This window comes from Lissotriton helveticus, chromosome 6, assembly GCF_964261635.1.
Source record: "Lissotriton helveticus chromosome 6, aLisHel1.1, whole genome shotgun sequence".
Lineage (NCBI taxonomy): Eukaryota > Metazoa > Chordata > Amphibia > Caudata > Salamandridae > Lissotriton > Lissotriton helveticus.
The window spans coordinates 1,823,699,923-1,823,717,950 of record NC_136067.1 but is presented as its reverse complement, the minus strand read 5'-3'; the positions used below and the strand labels follow the sequence as shown (position 1 = coordinate 1,823,717,950).

The following is an 18,028-nucleotide window of genomic DNA, read 5'->3' as shown; positions in this document are numbered from 1 at the left end:
TCTTTAAGACGGTGCAACATACTCCGTCCTGCTACCAATATGTAGAGAAGAAAATGACAAGGAAGAAACTGATGATTTTGACCTTGACTGTATTGATGTAACATACCTATGTGCCAAGCCAAGACCAGAATGTCAAGAGGGACCACTGGGGTTTACTAGTTTTATTTTATTTGTGAATGACTCATGTTTGAGAAATCATCAAGGAGCCCTTCGAGCATAATATGCAGTTGTGACATTGACATAAATTATGGAACATCGTATTTAAGTAATGTAACCTCAGCAGCGGAATTAATTGCCATTACAATAGCATGCTGCATAGCCAGTGATTGAGTACTGAAATCTACACAGATAGCCAATATCGTTTTGGAGTGGTTCACGATTTTGAGCAATTGTGGGCCCAGGGGAGTTTTATGACATCCGCTGGCACCACAATTGAGAATGGCCCAAACATTTTGGATTGGTTGAATACTCTAAAGTTGCAAAAGAGGAGTGTGCTGCACATACGTGTAGCAGTGAAAAATGGTTACGATGGGTAACTATTTTCTCTGATGAGGTTTCTAAATAATGTGATCTTATTTCTACCACTACCAATTTTAGATGGCAATTCAGAAGCAGAAAATTCAGATGTTGAAACTGTAAATGTTTTTCTTTCCATGACAATTCAAACAATAGAAGTGTTAAGGGATTTGAAGATGGGCCACACGATGCGGAAAAGAAAAAGTCGGAAAGATCAGGGTGTAAAAAAGATGAAAATGAAATCTAGAAATGAACAAATGGGAGGTTTGTTTTGCCAGATTCTCTGCTACTGCAGATGGTGAGATACAAGCAGGGGCCTACACGAGGAACGTGATGGAATGGTGGACATATTTAGAAAGTACTTTTTCAACTCTCATTTTGAAACATTACAGAAAATCTGTGTCACAGATGTATCCTATGTCACAAGATTAATATAGGGAAAATAACTGGAGTAGCCATGGGTCATGTTGGAAAACAAAAGGTCCCTACACGAGGCTGCCGGTAGATTTTGTAGAGGTGCCATCTTGAAGTAACCTTAAATATATTTCAGTGATTGTATGCTTATTTTCATAAAGAAGTGAAGCATATCAAACAAGGAGCTGTGATGCCATGACAGAGGTCAAATTATTCCTGAGAGAATTGATCTCAAGATTTGGTTTGCTGACCTCTATATAGACAGGGAATGGCGTCCATTTTAAGAATGAAATCATGAGAATATTTTGTACAACACTGCAAATCGAGCATTGTTGCTATCAGCAGGAGGCATCAGCAGAAGTGTGGGGCCAACAGTACAATGAAAGCAAATGTAGCCAAGGAGTGCTCCTCAATGTCATTGAAATGGCCAGATGCTCTTGTTGTGGTCTTAATTAGCATGATAAGCACCCCAAACAGGAAGCGGGTGTGAGTGCCCATGAAATTCTCATGGGGAGAGCCATAAGGGTTCCTCTTATTCCATCATCTGCTGCTCTTGTGAAAATTACTGAATATTAGGGCCCCGATTTATATTTTGGTGGTCGGCCCGTTGTTCTGCCGGGATGATGGAGTAAATTCCTCCATCGCCCTGGCGAAGGTCAGGGCCGCCAGATTTATACGGCACGCTGCAGTTCCTGTCAATGCATTTTGCTGTTTGGTGCAGGGCTCAGTCAACATAACGGAGCCTTCCACCAAACAGATTTCGATTTTTATTTTCTGAAACAGAATTTTCTTTTTGAAAATAAAAGAGATGATGCCCTCCTAGCCCTGGGAGCCGTCCCCCAGGGAAAGAGGGCATTGTTACTTTTTTACTGTCCCATACCGTTAGGGTTTGCCTGGCGGTGACGGAGAGTAAAAAAACAGTTACATGTTCACTAATCCTAATTGATGGGACAGAGTATATATAGCCAGTTCTCCAGCAAAGAAGTGTGCCCTCGGTGGCCAAACTTAAGGTGAGCCTGCATCTAAATCGGCATGCGAACCCCTGTGTTGGAGGAGAGGAAATTCCGTCGCCGTTCTGACAGTTTCCCCTCCGACAAAATATAAATTAGGTCCCTAGTATTGAATTGCTGTAAAGGTTTGGCTGATGTAGTATGCTTTCTCTCTCCCACTAGGTGAAGCTTGCAACACTTTCTGAACACTTCCATGACCTAGAGCCTGGCAATTTGGTCTTGGTGAAGAAACGTGAGAAAGTCGTGCCAAGAGGCCAGATGGAGTGGACTATGTTAAGTCATATTGATGACAAATAAAGCTGTGAAACGAGGAGGCCTGCCATATTGGATCCATGCATCTCACATCAAAAAAGCCTGTACTGCTGATGAAGAAATGGTAACACAAACAACTGACTCAATAAGACAAGCTTGAGTTCGGTACAGGAATATAGAGGAAGAAAAAGATAAAAAATCAAACTCTGAAAACCCCAAGTACGAGTCAGATATCAAGCAAGATTCCATGAATGGCAAACAGAGCAAATTAAGAAGCAGAAGAAAATCAGACAGATCAAGCAATAGAAATTGAAGATATTAGCTTGATTCAAGCAGAATGGCCTGGAAGAGTGAAAGAAAGAAGCAAAGCGTTGCAAAGCAAAACCAGTAGTAATAGAGCGGATTGACAAATAAACTGGTGAAGCAGTAATCATACGATCGGCAACAGTAAGCTTGCCAAACAAGAACTATATAGCTCCTGGACTGGCATATTTGACAAAGATAGTGCCAGAAGAAAGCGACATTGAACTGAAAGATTTTCACTTATAGCTTGAAGAACCTTCATGAAATGGCACATGAACTGAGAAATTAAACAACTGATGCCAATTAACTTCCTGAACTCTGAATTTTTGATTTTGATGTCTGAAAGATTGAATTTATTCCAAGAATGATTTTTATGGCTGCACAGCTTTTGACAATCTGGATTACAATATCTGCTCGTATTAAATCGCTCCTTTTTTTATCTGCTCGCATTTATCATCTATGATCTGCCTGCATTCGCTACAAATAAAATCAATCGACCCTCTTAATCAGTTCAACAGGATGAAAGGGCAAAATATGGAAACCATCATGGAAACAATGAAAGAAAGATGCAAGAAGAAAAAACATGAAAAGAAGTAGTTATGGAAAGGAAGGTAGAATAAAATATGGAAAGTGATAATAGAAGGAAAAGAAATAGAAAGAAAAAGAAAAAGCCGAATAACAAATACAATATGGGAAGATACAAGTGATTAAGGAGGAAGATGAAAGCAAGGAGAAAAGAGAAAGATGGAAAAGTTTGAGGTAGAAAGAAGTGAAACAATACACATAATGAAAGAGTTCAAGACAAGTAAAAAAGTGGAAAAAAGAAAGTGAATGGAAAAAGGACAATTGTGACAATAATGGTGGTAGAAATAAAACCTCTTTTTTTCCATCTGTATCTTAGATTAATTTATTTAAAAGAAATATTTGTCACAAGTACAAAACCTTTGACATTATAAAGAACTTTTTGGTCAAATAGTACAAAATTCACTAGAAAATACTGTCCTCTCTATGCCAAAAACATTACACTAATCCGTTGATTTTGACAGTGAAACAAATTGCTTGCTACAAAAAATGGTTGAACTTTTTATACATAGTGCTTTTTCGACATGTACCAAATATATTGTTCTTCAAAACATACATATTAAAATTTAGAATAGAAAAAAACTCATGAACAAAGAAATCAATTGATCAATAGTGCAAACCTGAATAAATGACACCCAGGGGATTAAGAAGGCATTCGTTCCAAGAAATTAGCAAAATCAACAGGAACCATTCACAGAAAAAGGCTGCAGGTGCTCTTTGAAGACAAGGCCTTCTTTTTTAATACATACTTTTTTTTAACCCAACAGCAAAATCATTTTCTTTATAACCGAGCCCATAAAATATGTACAGTTATTTCCTGATAAAATACGAACAGTAGTTAAATATATCCCCCAAAATACTATGGCTTTGTTTTAGCAACTTTTCAGAACTGCCATACATACCAGCTTTGACAGAGCAGACTAACTCACTAGTGAGTACATTTGGCACTTAAAGCAAACCACAAACGGTGGGCTGGAAAATAAACTTAGATTTGATCAACACAAAAGCTAACAATATTATTCTCTGCATCTTAGGAACACGGTTTCCGAGTAAAAAACTTATGATAGTTAGACGCAATATTTGCATAGGAACAGTTAACATTTGAGCGTGATACATTTTCAAGTTTAGGTTTCCAGAGTTTAATCTGCTTTCAAGCAAGTAGTTAAAATTCTGTGGCAAGCCAGTAAGCAGAATAAAGATACAGAACTCTATTTTCAGCATAAAATTATCTTTTGTCACATTCTGTCTGAATTGTATGCGTAATACAGTATCCTTTGGCAGGATACGAACTGGAAACCGCTGACTGATAGTTTAAAGCCATTGTGTTTTACTTACCTATTGTGCGATTTGCAACATTTTTTAAATATATTCTTCTTCTGAAACAGCTCCCCATCCAATCAAAGACGATATTCCACAAGTTTCAGTGTCTATTCTTTTCTTTTTACCAATGTTAGCAAAATAATTGATATGCACCCAAAGTTACTCATTTTTACTAGCTACTTTTTTGCATAGTTTTACAAGAACACTCCTACCTTGCTGTGTCACTGTAAATTCAATGTTTTCGCTCTTTACTTAAGTAAGAGGTCAGGATTTGTCCCCTGAAAAAAATTAGATTTTGTGCTGTGAAGTGGTATACAGGCAATGGCAGTCTAGGTATTTGTACAACTTTTAAAGGTCACTGTCTGCGATCCTCTCCTGCCAATCTGCTTCCTAAGGAGTCTTCTTACTTGCATGTGCATAGGCCCTAGATATGCACTGCATAAAAACAGCCCTGGAATGGAGTACGCAGTGAGCGTAAAACGGTGGTCTCTGGCCTCAGGCGGATGTAATTGTGCTTCAAGATCCGTAACGGAATATTCATTGAGAACATCAATGTAAAAAGACTTCCCCGCTTCAAAAGCCACCAGTGCAACCAAATGAGATTGCAAAGCCAACCGATTTCGTGAGATGTATTGGAACATCTCCAGATGCTTTCCAAGAGCACAAGAGGCTTCACCTATAATTCAGTGTCTTCCTGTAGTAACCCTACACCGTCATCGTCCAGGAGGAAATCGGCAGACATGACTTCTGCATCATCAAGGACGTCCCCCAGATCGTGAGCAATATGTTCATCGAAGCCGTGCTCCATGTGTCTCATCAGATGATCGAAAGGAATCAAGCCATGAGTCATGGGCACAGCAGTTCTTGCAATGGTGGCTGCCATCTCTGCTGCCACAGCAGCCTTCTGCGCTTTCTGCCTTTGCTGTTCCTCCTGTTGTCTGTGAGTTTTCATATGTGCATTGCGGCTTTTGATCTTAAAAAAGACCCTAAAATATTAAGGAAAAATAAGAAAGATGAAAAAGATACATTTTTGATACACTTTGAGTTTAGTTCAGCAAAATTACATTGAGAATGATTGATTATTCAGGTATTTGAAAAATTGCCTAACATGGAGATCTGTTGTCCTCAGATGCCAGAAAACAGTACCCACACAATATGGTCTAACAATCTTAACGAAATAACAAACAATAGGGACGCCTTGAAAGCAAACACAATAAATTTAGAGATGTTCAACCTGTAATGAAACGATTTGGTAACTTAGGAAAAGATTTCAAATCGACTGAATTCAGTCATTATTGAATAATGGGTGGCCGCTGTTTGTAACAACACTGAGAGACCAGTAGAGACCTTTGGCTATGGGCCAGGGCAGGACCTAGAATTTGCGTATAAAATGTTTATTCTCATTACTCATACCTTTGATTAAAACTGCATGCCATATAAAAATCTACACACTTTATGAAATGTCATTTACCAGAATAAAAACATGTGGTAGTAATTTAAATTCCTATAAAATTTAAACCTACAAATCGGTAGAAAGCAAAGCGTAGATTGTATTTCTGCTCGATCTGAAAACCTTCTCCAGCCAATCCCCTGCAAGAAATATACCAGGAGCAAAGCATCTGTCCTGTCATTTCTACCCCAACTCCTGAACACCTCTGTCGTGCCTGATCATCATACATCTGTTTAGGGCTTCCAACTCTGAAATGTTCAGTCCTGCCAAATGGTTCTCCTCTGGAACGCCCAATGCCACAACCTCATTGGCTATGTACATAGATGGCCTGAGCTTACTCCACAATAATTGTTTACGTGAAGAATCATTGTGGGATTCAACATAACTTGCATTTGATGTCCTCACAATGACAACAGGAAATGCCAAAGCGCTAGCTATTGCTTTGGTCCCACATGTTTATGCAAAGCAGAGTTTCCTAGAGTGACCATAAGTTGCTTATCATATGATTTAAACTGTGTGTCTCCAACCCGAGAGCAACACATCTGTACGAATGTCACCTAGGGAAACAAAAGTGGAATGGATGACTGCCCACCAAGCTGATCACATTGTTCTACCACCTGAAAGTCACCTTGATCGTTTCCAACAAAGACCCACTGAATTAGTTCCATTACCTGTTTAAGCATCACTGCTGTGATCTCATTTACAGTCTGGCATGTGGGATATTGCAAATGCCTTATCCATCAATCCCAGATGTATGAGACATGCCTAGAGTTGCTGCTGGTTGAAACATTCAGACAATTTTCACAATATCCTTTTCTCTCTGCATGGTAGGAATGCTTTCACCATGGTTGTAAAAAATTAAGGGCCAGATGTAGGTCGGTCGGTAACGGCCGAAAATCGGTATTTTCGGCCGTTACCGACCGGTATATGGGTGACAGGTATGTAGGGGGCATTATTTTAACGAATCGGTAAAATTACCGATTCGGTAATTTTACCGATTCGGTAAAATAAAAAAATCGGTAAATTTACCGATTCTGAGGCACCGAGATGTAGGTGGGACTCTTCAGAGTCCCAGAGGCCTTACAGAATCGGTATTTTACCATCAAATCCAATTTGATGGTAAAATACCGATTCCGGTGTGCATGCACATATGTGCATGCACACCTATGCCATGTGACAGGCAGACCTGCCCTTAGGGCATGTATGCCTGCCACATGGCACCCGAGCCTGTTTTGGGGGTGCCAGAGGGTGTCAAAGTGACACCCCCTGCACCCTTGTGCAAATCGGTATTTACCGATTCGGTAAATACCGAATCGGTAATGCCCATTCATTCCTATGGCTTCAAAGCCCATAGGAATGAATGGGCATTACCGATTCGGTATTTACCGAATCGGTAAATACCGAATTCTTCAGAATCGGTATTCCAGCACATCTGGAATACCTACATATCCACCCCTTAGATTTACCGATTTTTAATTACAGAATCGGTAAAATTCGGTAATTAAAAATCGGTAAATCTATTTTACCTACATCTGGGCCATAGTCCCTAAGAAATACGACTGGTTGGCACCAGCAGAAATATTTGAACACTGATGAAAAAATACGTATTGTTAAGTCGTTTGCCAGGAATCTGTAAGGGGCTCTCCACAAATCTTGAAGATGGAGCTTTATTCGTCATGGATCTGTCTACATAAATGTATGCAATCATTCTGCCCTTGTGCAGGCGAGCAAGACCCACCTCCACAAGTTTGGTGAACTGGAGTCTAAAAAAAAAGAAGTACAGAAAACTGAAAATGTTTGTTCACTTCCTGTAAACCCAGGAAAACTCGTATATATGAAATTATACAGCCTGCAAATCCAACATATTTAACTTATCTTGCTTCAAAGGGGTGTTCAGGTATTGCAAACCTAATATAGGTATAGCTTGTAGGAGAGTAGGGTCTGCAATCCTATGGTCACCCCAGATTTTTGCTTTTCGCTTCACTGGTTTACGACTTCCCCTGGCTGTGGGCCTGCTAATCAGACCCACAGCCTAGCTGTTCTCTCTCTAAATTGACATTCATGTACTTTAGGTGCATATACCAAGTGTGTATTTACATTATTTTATTTATTAAACTGTGCGATTACTTAAAATCTTTACAGTATAAGACACAAAGAACATCACCCCCCCCCAATGTACGCGTCGCCCAGTAAAACCATTTATACAACTTTAAAATAGAATAATGACTAATTTTGCCCCTTTTTGTCCAATCAAAGTTCTATTAGAGGAAGGAAGGTTTTTGTCTATTCCTTGGATTCACGCCAATTAGAGCCTTGGGAAAGTGTGGAGGTTTGACATGAACGTCTTCACTGCGCATCACCAAGGATGGGTTCTTCATTGGACCCTTGTCCGACCCTGGCATAGTTTCTGGGTACGGTTGTTCCAGTTACTTAGCGGGAGCTCCCTGAGTTAACTATAAACTGACAACCGTTTGTGCTCCAGATGGTGTTCCTTACACAGTGTCAAGACCCTTAGGGTCTATGGCCTTTTGATGGAGGTCGAGTGCCATTTTGACTTGATGGGTGAACTTACCGACCCTAGCTAATAGACAGGTCGTAGTTTCTGAGAAGCACCAGTCCGAGGCCTCTCTGCATGTTCTATGGCCTAGATTCCGTAAGGCCGGGCGCAGCAAACGATGACGGTCGCTGGCCAACTTTGTACAGCAACATAGCAGGTGTAACCATGACTCTCTGCGGTAGTTGCATAATCGACAGGCGATGGCACAATCCGTTCGTGCCCATTTTGGATTAAAGTCCGTGATCATGAGAGCCAGGAGGCGCAGATACAGGATTTTCTTTCTCGCATGAGTTGTTAGTGAGTCTCGCAGGTATGGTTGGGGTTTCCCGAGAATATAAGACTTATCCAGGGCCAAAGTTAATGGGTTGTGCCGAAGCGATAGAAGATCAAGCTCGAACGAGATGGACTGGACTTGACGCTTTATGGCTTGTGCCCAGGCTAAGTATAGTATTTCATTGAGGGGCAAGCTCTTACCCTCGATTTTCAATAGATCAATGCCTTGTGCCAGCTTAGAGTGCCATGGAGAGCCCACTTCACCAAATATAGATTTTAAGAAATGCTTTAGGGTGTTTTCGGGCGCTTTCAGTACTCTGATGTAGTATTTTATCAGGTCCTCCAGTAATGCCAACTCCGGTCGATTCAGGGCTATTTCTAGCCTTAGCCTGTTGTTCCTAGCCTGTCTAGGGGCCTATAGCACCAACTTGTACGCTTTCGCCTGGGCCGCATTGACCACTTTCTCGAATGCACCTGGGTAGGCAAGGTGGCCATACGTAATGAAGGGAATCAGTTTTGCCCTGAGTACTGTCAGCATCGGTTCTACTGAGGGGCTGGCCAGGCGATAGCTTAGGCGTCTTAAAAACAGAATTGTTTTATCTATTCTTGGTTTTAGCTCCTTTAGATGTTTAGCTGCAGTGGCCCTCTCTGATACCCAAACTCCCAGATAGTTATAGGATGGGGCAGTAGCGATTAGGTTCTCACCCAGGATCCATGTTGCTTCTTTTTTGCGCTGATATTTGCCAAAGATTACTATCTTGGTCTTACTGACGTTTATCCGTAGGTCATTTTCTTTGTTATACGTCGCCAGGCTATTTAAAGCTCTTTGAAGTCCCACCCTGGTGTGGTCCATGACCACCGTGTCATCAGCATACTGGAGCGTTCCCAGGACCAGCTTCCCCAATCTTGGCGGTACTAAGTTGGCGTCTTTCAGGGCTTGCCCCATGTCCGCTGTATACAGATTAAAAAGTAGGGGGGCAAGAACGCACCCCTGCTTAAGTCCAGAGTTGGTCTCGATTCTTGCTGTTGTAATTGTTGGACTTAATTTCACCTGGACCCATGTCCCGTCATAGAGTGCTTTTATAGCTTTGTTTTGCCCATAGTCGACTTCTGATCACTCGGTCGAAGGCCGTAGAATAGTCTATAAAACAACAAAACAGTGGCAGCTTGTTCCTCGTGTTGGCCTTCTTCGTCAGGTAGGAGAGCGCTATGATGTTGTCTAGAGTGGAACTGTTGGCCCTGAAGCCAGTCTGTGTGGGCGGGAGAATGCCATTCTTGTCCACCCAGGCCTCCAAGTCCCTTAAAAGAAGACGGGCGTTTACCTTGGCTTCAATGTCTAAAAGGGCTATAAGCCTGTAGTTGGCCGGGTTCGAGTGGTCACCCTTCTTGTAGATGGGGCATATACCAATTGGTATTGGGGCCCCTTCTCAGCCCCTGTACAGTGTACCATAGGTACCCAGGGCATAGGTGAACCCAAGGCCCACCAGGGGCTGAAGCATGTATTATGCCACCCCTGGCTGGCCATCTAAACAGACACAACTGGCTGGTACGACAGCTGGGGCAAGGTGGTGTAATCACCCTTTGCTGTAGATATAGTATACCTATATCTAACCCCAAATTGGCTCCTTCCTATAAGTCACTCCAATGGCAGGCCTTATCAATCCTGAAGGCAGAGTGCTTGGAATTATGTGAGATGGTGCTCTAGCATGAGCTGAGCCTGTCTGCAGCTTGCGGAACCAAGTCCTTATAGCTGTTCCATGATCACGCTATACCATATACTCTTAAGTGCATTATAATCTTCGCGGTTATTGCTAACTTTGGTATAGCATTATCAAAACATGTCGAGTAAGGTGTCATACGAATTGGAATACTACCCCCTTGCCAGTTCTGGCGACGGGGGTAGCATTCCACCCTTTTAGAGGGACACGACATGTATGTAACTGTGAACCCCGGTTAAAGTTAACTCGAGCCTCAGCATCACAAAATGGATGCTGCCACCACAGACACAAGTCTGACCTCCTGCTGCTGGGAGTCCTTCCAGCGAGGGAGGCCGGGACAAAGGGTTTCCTGCCTTGGGAGGTGCTAGCACTACCCCAGACAGGATTTTGTGTTTTGAGGTAGGGAGGCCTGAAAGGTGCATACACCGGTTCAAACCAGTTGCTGGGGCACTCCAGCCCCAGCTCTGGCGCAAAACCGGACAAAGGATAGGGAGTGTAACCACCCCCCTTCCTGGTCCCACCCATAGGAGGGACCTAGTCATAGCACAGCCCCCTTTAGCAGGATAAAGGTAGGAGCTGGTCCCATTCCAGATTAGATTATCCTGAACAACTTTACAAGAAGAAACTCTGGACTTCGACGTTCTGCTCCACAGAAGACTGAAGAATCTCCCTTGTGGGCAAGGAGTGTCCACCCTGCATCTGCAGGCACCATCAAGCGTCCTAGCGGTCCACTTTGTTGTCCTTCCTGCCGGATCCAGACTTCAGAGCCCGAATAGACACGGACTCCCAGACCTCTCCGACCTCTACCCACATCTGCAGCACAGCTGAGACCCGTGGGTGCGACGAGACACGTGGGACCGGCCATCTTGAAGAGACTGCACTTCGCTTCCAGCACGACTGGAAGGCATCCTCGAGTAAGTGCTTTGGGGATTGAGAAGCCCCAGCCCCGAGCAGCTCCTGCACCAAAGACCAGCCCTCCAGCATCCACGAGATCTGCGTGGGGCCCTTTTGCTTTATTACTGCTCGACGGGTTGTCTGGTCACTTGCCGGCTGGCTAGTGACCTCCTAGACGACGATCCACGAAATCTACACTGCTGGTCTGGTTGCTCCAGACTGGCCCTTGCTCCCTTCCAAAAGAGGAGCAACCTGGACCCTCCTGGTCCACTCCAGACGCCGTTTCCACTCACCGCGTGGGTTGCCTTTGCCAAGGCCTGTTGATTCCAAATCCGGATCCGACACCGCCGACAGGGAGAGCCTGCGTGGGACAGCTCGTGCCTCCATCCTGGTCGTCGAAGACACCTCCTGGTCCACGTGGCTGCAGAGACAAGCGTCCACTCTTCACCTGATCGCGACGACAGCATCTGGTTCCCTCCTGGTTCCACACCGGACACTGGCTAGTGACTTTGAACACTGTCCCCTCTGCTTTCAGGTCCTCTTCTTCCTCGATCCACCCGTGGATCGCACCAGACATCTTCCTCCTGGTCGCCTGCAGCATCTTTCTTCAAGGCTCCATAGACTTCGATGCGGAAACCCAACACACTTTGACACCTATGCACCCGCAGCCCGTGGGTGAGGTAACAAGAGTATTTCGGTGCTCAAGGGTAGATTGACTCTCCTAGTGTCCAGGTATCCTGTCGTTTTAGTCGTAACTAGTAGGAACTGTTTTTTACTTACCTTTTCGTAATTTGTTCTGCCCATTGACTTTGTTCCGCATCTCGCGTTGTTGAAAGTTAGGCTGAAAACCGTCAACATTATCGGCGCCCTCTTGCTCTCCTTAAACCTTTTGTGCGCGTAAAACAGCCGCCATTTTGGACACCATGGCTTACCTGCTCTCGCCGAGAGCCAGCGCGTCTCTCTCTCTCTCTCTCTCTCTCTCTCTCTCTCCTAGCTTCGCTGGCAACCCCCTGCTTGCACCTGCCTTGAGTCATAAACCCCTCTTCGGCGCTGCTCTGCCCCAGGCCCTCATCCTGTTCCCAGCGCGACACCTCCCTGCTTCCCCGTCATGATCTCCGGCCCTTTTGATGCAAACCCCTTTTCCCCGTGTGCCCGTTTGTCTTCCCCGTTCCCAGGCCGACACCTAGCTCTGCCGATACCAATCCCTTGCCCCTCCCCATACAATAGAAAGCTTCCCTCCTCAAAGGACCCCCGAGATGATCAAAGCCCCCCCCATCCCACGAGATCCGATCGAAACCCGCACACTCCGTGAATCGGCGGAATACCCAGCTGCGCGATGACCATCACCTGTTGTGAACGGGGCGGGGACTTCCACTGTAACCTTGCGTGGGAACGGGCTGGGAAGGGGGGGATTCTGAGGATGTCTTTCCGTACATCAAAGTATCAACGAGAATGTGTTACATGTAATAAAGAGATAAACTTGTGTATAAGAGGCCAGGCCTCAGGGATGCAGTTAGAGCACCTCAGAACGATACCTTCTGTCCGTTTTGTTGTGTTCTCCTCCGGAGAAAATAAAAACCTTGTTTCCTGCCTTCCAGTCTCCAGCGCCTGCCTCTTCAATAGTTTAACTTCTTTGTGGGTTCAAGAGGCGACACCGCCGGGCAAATACTTAAGGATCTTATATTCTGGTTGGTAGTGCCCCCCAGTTGTATTTTTTCCACAATTGGCGTCCCAAGCGTGGGGCCCATCAGCGACCCATGGATCCAGTGGGAGAGGTCCTGACGACAAAGTGAACGACTGCAACGATCGGGAACGCGTCTGTCCGATAGACCCTCGTCTGACAGCCGATCATCCGAACTTCACTGGTTCCGAACAGACCTCTCTCGAGTGATCTACGGTCCTGACTGGGAACCATCAGGAGTGCCGCGAGGATAACGAAGAAGAGAGGACGATCGGGCGCTGGATTCGGAAGTCAGGAAACTGTCCATGCGGTCCGGGTAAGGTCGTGTTACCACGACAAGTTGCGAAAAAATTGCTTGATTGCTTGTTTGTTAAATACTAGTATTGCTCTTTTTGTTTATTTGGAGATTCACTGTCTGCAAACGGAGAAACAACAGGCTCTCTCTTTGCAAGCAGTGGAGGATAGGTAGGGCAGACAACCGTGCTTATTTTTCTCCCCCACTCAATAATCACCTGAAACTGAACTGTTGTTCACAAACTATTGTTTCCTGGAGATTCCCTGTCTGCAAACAGGGAAGAGACCACCCTTTTTGCAGATAGTGAAAAGGGTAGGTAACGCAGATCTTTGCGGACCTACTCATTCTCCCCATTGTTATTTATCGGTCTTTTGTTATCTTGATCTATGAGGGATTCACTGTCTACAAACGGAGAAACAACGGGCTCTCTCTTTGCAAGCAGTGGAGGATAGGTAGGGTAGCAACCGTGCTTATTTTTCTCCCCCACTCAATAATCACCTGAAACTGAACTGTTGTTCACAAACTATTGTTTCCTGGAGATTCCCTGTCTGCAAACAGGGAAGAGACCACCCTTTTTGCAGATAGTGAAAAGGGTAGGTAACGCAGATCTTTGCGGACCTACTCATTCTCCCCATTGTTATTTATCGGTCTTTTGTTATCTTGATCTATGAGGGATTCACTGTCTACAAACGGAGAAACAACGGGCTCTCTCTTTGCAAGCAGTGGAGGATAGGTAGGGTAGCAGCCGTGCTTATTTTTTTCTCCCCCACCCAATAATTGCTTGAAACTGAACTGTTGTTCGCAAAACTATTGTTTCCTGGAGATTCCCTGTCTGCAAACAGGGAAGAGACCACCCTTTTTGCAGATAGTGAAAAAGGTAGGTAACGCAGATCTTTGCGGACCTACTCATTCTCCCCATTGTTATTTATTGGTCTTTGGTTATTGTGATCCATGAGGTATTCACTGCCTGCAAACAACGTAGAATAGAAATATTCTGTCTAGTCTTTGCACCTAGTGATAAGATAGGCAGTGCTGACTTTTTAGTCCCTCGTTACGAGCCGTCATGTCTGTCTTCTCCCCACTGATGAGTAGCCTGTTTAGCCCGGACCGCCTATTAGAGATGGACCATCCAGCCCCGCTGGAAGGCACCCCTAATAAGGACATGTTCATGAAGCATGGATTGACCGCTATAGCCTATAGTAAACTATGGCATAAATATACAAAAAGGGGTCAAGAAAGTCAATGGCCCCTGATAGGATCCTTCGATGATGATAAAATAAAAACGCTAGAAACCGCCCTGGGTAAAAACAAGACAACACCTACTATGCTTGACAGCTTCGGCATGTGGCGAAAAGAAACTGAACAGCGTAAAAAGAAAACTGAGAGTAGGTTGGAAAAAGAGCTGCAAAAAGCAGCCCACCTAGCTGCTCAGAAACTAAAAAAGGAGATAGAGGAAAGAGAGAAAGCTAAACAGAAACTAGAAAGGGAAACGCCAAGCCAGTGTCCGGTTAGAACCCCCTCCATGCTCTACCCTGACTTACCCTCGAAACGACAAGCCAATGAGGACCTGCTGTTAGGTCCTCCTATCATCTACATGCCCCCTCCATATGCCCCTTCTCAACCCTTGGCGCAGCACGCGCCACCCCCAGGTACAAGCGAAGGTACCGCCACAGCGTCGGCCCCAATAGCCTCTGTGCCAGCCGAACCCCTTGTATTAAAACCCGCATCAACAACAACGTTAGATGACCATGAGACTCGAGGGGCTGGCCCTGCAAGAACAAACAGACTAGACAAGGATGAGCGAGCGGGGATCGACAAAATAGCGAGGACACTGGTAGAAAGGAAGGATGATGAAGAGTACATCACAGATATGTTCAGCTCGTATACAGGGAGTCACAGACGACATTTTACCGTACAACTGTGTTATCATGTCTTGAATGCATACGAGGACCGATATCGAGACAAAGGTCCCGAGAGCCTAAGGACTCTGTACCGGAAGGTCGATATCGGGGATGAGGGCGAGTGTGATGTGTCGGACCTCCTTACGCGTACGCTTGAGGTTTTCCGCCACCTCACTGAACGAAAGCCAGGAGCTAAATCCGCAGCCCCCGTAGTGACCGAACCACCAACCGAGCAATCTAACACCATGATGCCGATACGTGAGGCTGCCCCTTACTGGGTTCCCCCTCGAGGTACAGGGACTCACGATGATGCAAACAACCAAGATGCAAAGGGAAGGGTAGTATACAACTGGGTCTACCAGCCATGGGACCGGCAAGAGATACTGACATTCCGGAAATCTCTACCCGACCTACGTAAAAACCCCACTGCCTTCTATACTGAATTAGGTACAGCCCTGGGTTCAACGATCATGACCCTGGCTGACATCGACTTGTTCTTCGGGTTATGTCTGCCAGCTGATGTGTGGAAGCAAATCCGGAAAGTCGACCACCTTGAGCTGTTCGGACACACCTGGTCACAACTCGATGACTTGGACAAACAACGGGGACCAGGACAAAAGCCGTTGAAATCCATTCTAGACCTCCCAGATAAAATCGTAGAGAAATTAAAAACCCTAATCCCAGAAAAGAAAGTGGACTGGTCGATAGTAACAGCCTGTCGCCAAAAACCCCAGGAGGATGTATCGGAATACTTCTCCCGGTTTGAAACGGTGTTCTCCGATTACAGCGGCCAGGACATGACCACTGCAACCGGACACCATCTGTTTGTCCAGAATTATGTTAAGGGCCTATCATTGGACATCTCCCAGAAACTACAGGCCAGCGAGAGTAGTTGGGCAGCCTCCAAACCTACAGCGATTCTCCAAATGGCCCAATATTATGAGCATCAGAAAAATGAAAATGATAGGGCGACAGAGAAAAAGAAGAAAGACTTAAAAGAGAGGGTGATGATTGCCAAACTGCAAGGGGTGACTATAGGACGAGACCAATACCGGGGAAACTACCAGACAAACGTCCCTAAGACTGCATTTCCCCAGGACCGCACTCTGACTCCCTACAGTGGACGCACAGACCTTAGAGATGACCAGTGCGCTTTCTGCAAAGGGACTGGCCATTGGAAATCCCAGTGCCCAGTTCTCCTGGAAATGATCAGGAACAGAGACCCCAGGGATGTAGCAAACGGACCGAGACCTAAGGGACCACAACGAGGGCCCCCAAATGACGCGACTAATGACAGATCAAGCAGACCAAATACGTTCGATCGACCCAGACAGAACCAATATCAACAATCTGACTATGACGACACTCACACCTTTGCATAGGACAGCCAAGGGCGAGGGAGGGATCCAGTCGAGCTCTATGTTGACCAGCAGGGCCCTTATGTCACTGCTAAGGTCCTGGGTACCAAGTCTCCATTTCTGGTAGACACTGGCGCAACACGTAGTGCGTTATCTAAACGACTGATTCCAAGGGCACCCTTGTCTGGCTCACTCATAACATCGACAGGTTTCGATGGAACGCCCTCCACCAACCCTTTGTCTGCCCCGATTCTCTTTGACGTAGAAAACAACACCACGACACCACGTTCTTGCTTTCCTCCAATAGCCCTGACGCCATTATGGGACTTGACTTACTGAAACACTTCCGAGCGACGATTAGGTGTTCTCAAGATGGAGTTCGAGTGTTTCTTTACGACAACCCCGTTCTGCTTAGACATTGTTCCCCCCGACACATGTTTTCCATCACCGACGTCGACGCGTCCCTGCTTGACACTCTACCTCCGTATCTGTGGGCCAAAGCGGATTCGGACGTAGGGCGTATGTTAATTGACCCAGTGCACATTACTGTCCGACCAGACGCAACACTCCCAAAACTCCCACAATATCGGATATCGCCAGAGGGCGAGAAGGCATTGGTAATGATTATCCAGTCACTGATAGACGCAGGAGTGGTAGAGGAAGTGGTTAGCAACGTTTGCAACAGCCCTATCTTGCCCATTATCAAGAAGCAGGGAGAGGGAGATGAGAAAGCATACCGTTTCATCATCGACCTCCGAGAGATCAACAAAGTGGTGGTACCCCAGTACCCTGTGGTCTCAGACATCACCACCATCCTGACCTTGATTCCATCCACTGCCACCACCTTTTCCGTCATCGACCTCAAGAACGCATTCTTCTCCATCCCCATCCACCCAGACAGCCGATATCTCTTCGGCTTTACCCTAAAATCCCGCTCATATAGGTTTTGCCGAGCCCCTCAAGGCTACACGGAGAGCCCTAGCATCTACAGCCAGGCCCTCAAAAGGCAACTAGACCAAGTCCGGTTACCCGACGGGGTGGTGTTGGTACAATATGTCGATGACATCCTTTTGGCAGCCGACACCACCCCTCTAGCGGTTACCGCCACCATTCAACTCTTGCACTTCCTTGTGGAAAATGGCCACAAGGTCTCCAAGAAGAAGTTGCAATTCTGCCTACCCCAGGTCACTTACCTGGGCCACCTTCTGTCCAAAGATGGAAGGAAACTCACCCCTGATCGAATCCAGACCATTCTAGACACCCCTGTCCCTAAAACCCAGAAGCAGGTTCGCTCCCTATTAGGCCTCACCTCCTTCTGCCGACAATGGTTGCCAAACTTCAGCCTCGTTGTAAAACCACTGCTCTCTCTCCTAAACAAAGACGTCCCTTTCCCACTCCCTTGGACTCCTGAGTGTCAAACTTCCTTCACGGAACTACGAGATGCCCTTTGCTCAGCCCCTGTCCTGGGTACCCCTGATTACAGAAAGCCCTTCTCCCTTTTCAC

General features: G+C 45.5%; 1 protein-coding gene across 2 annotated transcripts in view; it reads right to left on the bottom strand.

The window, feature by feature from the left end:
• Positions 1-3,374: 3,374 nt before the first annotated feature.
• The window catches only part of TRERF1 (transcriptional regulating factor 1), a 521,224-nt gene continuing 506,570 nt past the window's right edge, over positions 3,375-18,028 (bottom strand). For both annotated transcript variants that reach the window (XM_078649717.1, XM_078649716.1), the window contains exon 17: positions 3,375-5,383. In XM_078649717.1, coding sequence (XP_078505843.1) covers positions 5,074-5,383 — 310 coding nt within the window. In that variant the 3' untranslated portion in view covers positions 3,375-5,073. The remainder of the gene's footprint in view (positions 5,384-18,028) is intronic.